At 35.6% G+C, this 9,028-nt stretch overlaps 1 protein-coding gene across 1 annotated transcript; it reads left to right on the plus strand.

The window, feature by feature from the left end:
• Positions 1 to 2,375: 2,375 nt before the first annotated feature.
• On the plus strand, positions 2,376 to 2,959 carry LOC118736221 (putative nuclease HARBI1). The gene is made up of 3 exons (XM_036466309.1): positions 2,376 to 2,701; positions 2,773 to 2,867; positions 2,923 to 2,959. The coding sequence occupies exons 1-3, from the start codon at positions 2,489 to 2,491 to the stop codon at positions 2,957 to 2,959; spliced, it is 345 nt and encodes a 114-aa protein (XP_036322202.1). The 5' UTR covers positions 2,376 to 2,488.
• The last annotated feature ends 6,069 nt before the right edge of the window (positions 2,960 to 9,028 follow it).

Below are 9,028 nucleotides of genomic sequence, written 5' to 3' on the forward strand. Positions count from 1 at the left end.
TCCGGCATAATATACCAGCGCGCAATTCATACGTATTTACCTCATGTTGTTCGAATTCATTACTAAGCAAATTTTTAACAATTGCAACTACCTCCGGATCTCTTTGTTGCTCAGCGAGAAGCCAGTTATCTGAAATATCGGAGATTCACACGTTTTTCCAAAACTTTCTCGACTTGCTGATTATTCTCGGGCAACACATTCCTGGAGAAGAAGTCCGCTTGTGCCATACGCTTGCCTTCTCTATACTCTACAACAAAATCAAAAGATTGCAAATATGCCCCACCAGCGATGAGCTCTTGGTGTTAAATCCATTTTGGTACGAGAAGCTTTAAAATAATTACAATCTGTGAATACCACGAACTGGCGACCTTGCCGAAAATGTTTAATAGAATTAACTACAACTAATGTCTCCAATTCGTATAAATGAAATCTAGATTCTGTTGGAGAAGTTCTTTTGCTAAAATAGGTACTCAATGACATGTGGTTTGTTGTTAGTTTTATGCATTAATCTGGCGCCATAACCATCTGCGCTAGCATCAGTATGTAATTCAATGGGGACTGCGGATCAAAAATTATTAAAACTGGCTTACTTGTTAATATATAAATTATTTTCTGACGTATCTGCTCATGTTCTGATTTCCAATTAAAGTTATTTTTGTTGGAGATAAGAAAATAAAGTGGTTTATTCATTTGCGAAAATTTAGCTACAAATTGTCGAAAGTAAGAAGCCAAGCCTATGAACTGCCTCAATTGGTGCACATTGGTGAATTTTACGTGGATTTGGTCGGACTTCTCCAGATTTTATCTCATACCCGAGATATTCAACACTAGATTTGAGTAAAGCACATTGAGTAAAATTAAAAGAAAACCCGGCTTTTGTTAAAGTATCTAAAACAATGTTTAATCTTTCAAACACTTGCTCCTTCGTTGAAGCAATAATCATGATATCATCCATATATGTACACAATGACATAGGAATAGGCACAATAGACCTATTTGTCGCAGTGCCATACCCAACCAACAATCTAGGAATAGGCAAGATCCCCCATGCCTTCACTACAGCTCGCTGAAAAACCGATGGCGCATTTTTAAAGCCAAAGGGAATGGTTAAAAACTCATACTGGCCTTCTTGAGTTACAAACGCTGTAAGCTCAATACTATTAGGATGAATAGGAATTTGGTGGAATCCACTTGCCATATCTAAACAAGAAAAGTAATTGGCCCACGTAATCTAGCGATTTGGTCTGATATTAGAGGCAATGGTATCTATCAGATATTGTATTCGCATTTAACTCACGGTCATCAACGCAAAGGCGATCAGATTCATTTTTATAAGCTTTTAACTATTTAACTTGGTCATCCCGCGCGAATTGCGGAAATTTCCAATCGATTTTAGACTGACTTCCCGACAAGTTAGAGACTTGAAATTTTCAGCATAGTTCCAATCACGATGACAATGCAATTTAAAATATAAATTAATTCTCCATATGGTCCAGGGGTCTTGATTCAAAGGCCGCGCCGCGCCGCGGCGGTAGTGTAGCAAAGCTATCTGTGTCAAATTCTAGATATCAAGCTAGTCTAGATATGAAAATCGTTGTAGGCATCATATCAAGGAGATACAATTAGAAGACTCCAGATGTCGCCCCGCCAGAAGAAGTTAAATATTGCGCCTAAATACATGCCATGCTACAGCGGAAATGGACGACACGCCATTTCTTTAAATAAAATTAACTGCTGCTATATGTACATATGTATGTTTATACAAAACGTAAGCAAACAACATTTTGCTTGCCAAGTCATCTGTTCTCTTTCATTGCAAGTTGAATTATTTTAATATATATTGCAAAATTTTGTACATAAATTAAAATAACACTTTTTAATATACAACGCGTTTATAAATGGACTAAGAATTATAAAATAAAATAATGTAAACAAATATTTTTTAAAAACAAGTTTTCATTTAACCTGTGCAATCAAAGGAATAAAATGAGCAAAGTGTAGCAAAAGATTTTTTAGCAAGAAAATTTTGCCAAAACTGCACTAAAATTAATAAAATAAAATAAGTTAAGCAGCCCTGTTCTGCAATCCGAGTCGGAATCGGAATTCAATTCCGACTCGGAATTGAAATGGTGTTCCACAATCCGATCGGAACTTTAGTTTCGCGAAAAATTTTGCGCGATCACAGCAATCCCATGGAATTACCGGACTCAGCGTTAGTAGTATAAAAAGTTTTTTTTATACTAACGCCATTTTAAACTATTAATTTATATTTTACAGCCTTATTGTGCTCTATAGAATAAATAAACAAGCGTTCCTCATGATTTTGAGAGACTTGCAGCCTTTTGTACAAAGAAGCTCCATTCCTGCAGTGTTGAAGTTGGCAGCAACGCTGCGATTCCTCGCCGAAGGTGGGTATCAAAGGTCTGTAGGAGTGGACTCAAGCATCGCTTTGGGAAGGAGCACCGTCTCCAAGATAATTTCAGAAATAATGACGCTCATGGAGCGGAGACTTTGCTCAAAGTGGATAAAATTGTTCATGCCTGAGCAAGAGAAAAGAGCCACCAAAAGTTATTTTTACGAACAATTTGGTATTCCGGGTGTAATTGGATGTATTGACGGCACGCACATCAAGCTATTGCAACCACAAGACGGGTCTGCTTTTTTTAACCGAAAAGGAAATTTTAGCATTAATGCAATGATTGTAAGTTGCCACAATAACTGGATTTTATATGGAAAAAAGTTTTCGTAAAATTTGTTTCTTATTTATTACAGATTTGCGATCATAATATGGTTATTAGAGCTATTGATGCTTGTCATCCGGGTTCTAGCCATGACTCCTTTATATGGAGCATGAGCAATGCAAGACAGTTTGTCATGACGAAGTATCGAGATCAGTGTTGCCAACTCTTGATTTTCAAAAAGCACCAAAAACTTGGAAAAAGGCGTTTTATCACACTAAAAGCACCAATTTTTTTTTAATCGAAAGATGCTTTTTTCATAATAGTTTGTATTTAACAAAAGCAAATAACAATTGAATAGCCTCTACACATGCTATGATGACTCATACTTACGACGTAATATCGAAGTACTGCGCATTAAAACGGGTATATCTCGAGAAAGAAAAATCGAATTGCAATAAATGAAAATGATGCCATAAGTAGAAATGAGCAAAAAATTTTATGGTTTCATTATATAACCTCAAATATAGCCAAAAGCCGTGTTTTTGGCACTTTGAGGTTAGGATATCTCAAAATTCCAGTGCTAAGCAATTGTGCGGCCAGATTTGGATTCAGCACCATGAAACGATGTTTTTTATTCAGGTGGTAAAAAAAAAATATCTATACAAATAAATAGCAAAGAAAAAAGAAATACCTAACTTACGCGAATGGAATTCAACAAGATGGGTTTGTAACTTCAGCTTTTTATCAATCATGGTTATATTTTAGTGCATTTAAATTTGTAGATTCTTGTAAATTCAGTGCTGCCATAGCTTTAAATATTTCAGGTTTTACCCATCTCGGAGGAATTTTAGTTCAGAAAAAAAGCACTAAAAAGGCACTAGGCACTAAATAATTTTTTTGGCGTTCTAATTTTCAAAAAGCACTAAATTTAGTGCTTAAAGCACCAAGTTGGCAACTATGGTTTTTATTTCATTAGGCTCACGTACATATGTACAAGTACTTTAGTATCTACATACGCATGTACATACACCCACTGTAATTGTTCTTAAGTGTTCAGTCAAAAATATTGGAAACACAAAATTCAAATAAAATAAGCTTACTTCGAAGTTTTTGTTTAGTTTCTTCGTAATCTCGAAAACTACTGAACGACCTTTTTGATTTAGAATTTTAATAGGGCTGCCACCTGTTAAGAAAATTACTATAATCAATTCTAATAAGCGTAGGCGTCAGTTCTGCACCGTCACTGTCAAATGAATAGACTTAGCCTCTGGATGTGTAATAATGTATTATTTTTCTGAAGGGGGTTGCCACCTGTTTAAAAAACTATAAGGTCTTCACCGTTCGTTGGATAAAAAAATAAGATACCAAATAAAAGTGCATGGCCTTCGCATGTACAAAAACTTTAAGTTTTTTGAGTAGGGTTGCCACCTATTTAAAATTACTATCTTCTATACATAGTATAAAGGAAAGGCGAGATTAACCACGCTACTGAACGGATTTAAAAAAGATTTTTTATGCATATAATAAACGAAGTACATGATGACATGTGATTTCTTTCTCCAAATACTTGAATGTACATACATGTGCATACATTCACCACGTGGCGAAGCCTCGCGCATCAGTGGCCGGCTAGTAAAAAATAAAATAAAAAAAAACTTTTTAAACGAAAAACGTGGAGCGCATGCAATACAAAGCATTAGATTTAATGGACAATAGTCAAACTACATAACATAGACCTAAAATTTCTGCAGCGAAATTACAAATTTGAGATCGATTTTAAGCGGTCGTTATTCATATGCCCACACACATAAATATATTACTCTTCATATCAATTTAGGTCTATTACATTCGCCCCACGCTTTTCATTTTCAAACTCATAAATTGTTTATAATGACTTTTCCTAAAATTTAAAAATCAAAAGTTATCAAAACAAATTCTATGGGACTGAGAAATATTATCTTCTAATTTTTAGTCCATTTATAAAAGCGTGGTATATTAAAAAGTTTTTTTTATTTTATTTATTTTCAACTTTTTAGTCTAGTCTGTATAAAATTTTGCAGTAGATATTAAAATAATTCAACTTGCAGTGAAGAGAGAACAGAAGACGGGTGAAATGTGAAAATTTTTGGTCATAATCCTAGGCTCGCCCAAGTCCATCAAAGTTCAAGTACTAAAAAAAAAATTCTCTTAGCTAACTTCGATTCTCTACAAAAAAGGTTCATATACTCAATTATTTAGGACAAATACTTTCGAAGATTATGCAATTAAAAAAAATTAAAAAAAAGTAAAAAAATTTATTAATTTTTATTTTTTGTAACCATATTGAACTTTGATGGACTTGGTTATTGACCAAAAAGTTCCAAATTTCTCACAGAGTTTTTTAAAGCATAATGAACCATATTTTTGCTATTACCAATCAAAATTCCAAAAAGCGTATTTTCGGCCCACGCTAATGTACATACATACATATAGCAGCAATTAATTTCATTTAAAGAAATAGCGTGTCGTCGGTTTCCACTGTAGCGTATGTAGTGCATATTTGTAGGCGCAATATTTAACTTCTTCTGGCGGGGCGAAATCTACCTCTAGAGTAATCTAATTGTATGTCTCGGATATGAAACCTACGACGAGGTTGATATCTAGACTAGGTTGCTATAAATACCTTCGCTATATTTATAGTATAAATGGTGGTCTGGACATATAACATTGCAAGTTGATAAAAGCGTTTTAATAATAATAATAAAATACAGAATTAGAATCTGGCAACAATGCTTTTGAGGTCCCTCGGATTCAGTCATGCATAGTAATTCTTTCGCATTAGTATCTAGCCTTCGGATTCGTAGATTTTTTTACGATGGATTAAATATGTACCTAAAAGAATTAATAGACGCAGATGTATGTATGCGCATAAACATATTTTCACCGTTCAGTCGGCCGCTGTGGTGTAGTGGTAAGCAGTGCGCGCTTCCACTCCGCAACGCCTGGGTTCAAGCCCTGGTCAAAGCAACATCGCAAAAAATTATAGAAAAAAGGTTTTTTCTTAACAGCGGTCGTCCCTCGGCAGGCAATGGCAAACCTCCGAGTGTATTTCTGCCATGAAAAACAGCTTCTCATAAAAATACAATCGCCGTTCGGAGTCGGCGTAAAACTGTAGGTCCCTCCGCTTTGTGTGACAACTTCAAGGCGCACGCCACAAATCGGAGGAGAAGCTCGGCCAAACACTAACATATGTGTAAGCGCCAATCTATTATTATTATTATTATATGGGCGTGAATGAATGGTTGTGCATGCTTTTTAGACTCTGAGTGAAATGCATACCAATTATGTAATATGTACATACATATGCGCATTAAGTTGGTCCAAATATATAATAATAATAGATTGGCGCTTACACATATATTAGTGTTTGGCCGAGCTTCTCCTCCGACTTGTGGCGTGCGCCTTGATATTGTCACACAAAGCGGAGGGACCTACAGTTTTACGCCGATTCCGAACGGCGATTGTATTTTATTGAGAAGCTGTTTTTCATGGCAGAAATACACTCGGAGGTTTGCCATTGCCTGCCAACGGACGTCCGCTGTTAAGAAAAAACCTTTTTTCTATATTTTTTTCGAAGATGCTTTGACCAGGGTTTGACTGCTTACCACTACACCACAGCGGCCGACGATACATGTGGGAAGAAAAGTGTTGCAAACTTTTGAGTTTAAAAAAGCACCAAACCTTGGAAAAAAGAGCGTTTTACCGCACTAAAAGCACTAAATCTTTTTTTATCAAAGGATACTCTTTTTTCATAACAGTTTGTGGTAAACAAAAGCAAGAAAATAAGCACTATATACATGTATAAATAAATACACATTCATGCTTACGAAGTAATACCGAAGTACTGCACATTAAAACTGGTACATCTGGAGAAAACACAATCGAATCGCAACAAACGAAATTGAATTTGAAAGGGGAAGAGTAATAACACTGGTCTACAAGGGTTTTGCGAATAAGACGGGACCTGGTGTTTCCGAACGGATTTTTCGTGCTGAACACGAATCTGGGGTCCAAAACTTCCCATCACGTCACGTTTTCGAGAAAAAACAGCGTTTTTGGCCATTTTTGAAAAATTGTAGAGCTGAACCCTGACGTGCTACAAACTTTGTATATGTCAGAAATTAAAGGCTAAATCGTGCCCTTTCGAATGAGCCCTATGCCGAATTAATCGCATGCACCCTTAGATCAGGGGGTGTATTTGTGTCTAGGAGTCCAGGGAAAATTGATCGCAGAAAGAATTTCATCTTAAACGACCATATAAATTTCTTAAATTTTTAAAATCTAACTGCAGATTCGTAATCAGCGACTTTTAATATAGTTAAAACCTTGGCATTATTAATTTTCTATGATCGTTTAAGATTAAATTCTTTCTGTGATCAATTTTTCCTGCACCCCTAAACACAAATACACCCCCTGCTTTAAGGGTGCACGCGATCAATTCGGCATAGGGCTCATTCGAAAGGCCACGGTTTAGCCTTTAATTTCTGATATATGCAAAATTTGTACCACGTCAGGGTTCAGCTCTATAATTTTTCGAAAATGGCCAAAAACGCTGTTTTTAGGGGTTTCAACCCCTTTTTTCTGGGACATTTTTGACCCCGGATTCGTGTTCAGCACGAAAAATCCGTTCAGAAACACCAGGTCCCGTCTTATTCGCAGAAAAAAAGTTGAAATTTGTAGACCAGTGTAATTAATGATACCCTAACTAGAAATGAGCGAAAAAAATTGTTGTTTTATAATATAACCTCAAATATTGCGAAAAACCGTGTTTTACGCTTAGGGGTTAGGATATCTCAAAATTCGGACGTGGTAGAGAAATTCTATAGCCAGATTTGGATTCAGCACCGAAAAATCTACAAAAAACCGATGCACTAAGGTGGGAAAAAAAGATAAAATTTTTCGAACTGTGTAATCAATCAATAATCAAGAAAAATAAAAATAAACAAGTAAGAGCAGCGCTGTCTTCGGCTATGCCGAAGGCTTCATACCTTTCATGAACATCTGCAAATTTTACTTTGACAGATTACTGCTTTTGAATACATCTGCATACATCGATAGAGGAGTTACATACTTATATAAAAAATCGCATCTAAACAATCAGAGGTATGGAAGATATACTTTATATGACACCAATCTAAGTGATTTTCACCGCTATGTGATCGGTATGTAAACCGGTAACACAATTTATTGGGTTTAGTTTCGTACATAAAGGAGATATATGGCAAAAACTGGTATCTTAACAATCAGTGCTATAGGAGATAAAGCTTATAAAGCATAGATTTTGACGATTTTCTCAGTAGACTTTGTATTATTATTTATAAAATATCTTACGAAATTTATCGGTTTTAGCTGTTCAAATAAAGGAGTTTTACAGTAAAATCCCATATCTGAACAATCAGATGTATGGAAGATATATGTTGTAGTCACCCGATCCTTGTTATTTTCACTGTACGTATTCTGTTAATAATGAGTGAAAATGGTGCGAAATTTCATGTTCCTAGCTGCATAAATGGAGGAGATATGATAAAAGACCTCATATCTGAACAATCAGTTGTATGGGGGCTGCAGGTTATAGTGACCCGATCTTCGTTATTTTCACTGTAAGTCTTCTGCTGATAATGAGTGAAAACAGCCCGAAATTTCATGGTCCTAGCTAAATAAATGGATGAATTATAGCGAAAAATCTCATATCTGAACAATCAGTTGTATGGGAGCTATAGGTTATAGTTATCCGATCTTTTTAATTTTCACTGTAAGTTTTCTGTTGATAATTATTGAAAACAGTGCGGAATTTCCTGTTCCCAGCTTTATAAATGGAGGAGTTATAACGGAAAATTTTATATCTGAACAATCAGTTGTATGGGAGCTATAGGTTATAGTGACCCGATCTTTGTAATTTTCACTGTAAGCATTCTGTTGATAATGGGTGCAAGTGCTGCAAAATTTCATGTTCGTAGCGGCATAAATGGAGAAGTTATAACGAAAAATCTCATATCTGAACAATCAGTTGTATGGAAGCTATATGTTATAGTGGTCCGATTCTTCCGGTTCCGACAAATGATTAATACATTATAAAAATACACCCACCTACCAAATTTGATCCGGATATCTCGAAAACTGAGAGACTAGATTGCATACAAACAGACGGACAGACGGACAGACGGACAGACGGACATGGATAAATCAACTCAGCTCGACGTTCTGATCATATAAGTATACATTTTAATGGGTCTATCTCTTTTTGTTCTGGTACTTACAAACATCGGACCAAAGTTATAATACCATTTCATGCTCATGAAAGGTATAAA

Source organism: Rhagoletis pomonella, unplaced genomic scaffold (genome assembly GCF_013731165.1).
Source record: "Rhagoletis pomonella isolate Grant_MI unplaced genomic scaffold, Rhpom_1.0 Rhpom_scaffold_00003, whole genome shotgun sequence".
NCBI classification, from domain to species: Eukaryota; Metazoa; Arthropoda; class Insecta; order Diptera; family Tephritidae; genus Rhagoletis; species Rhagoletis pomonella.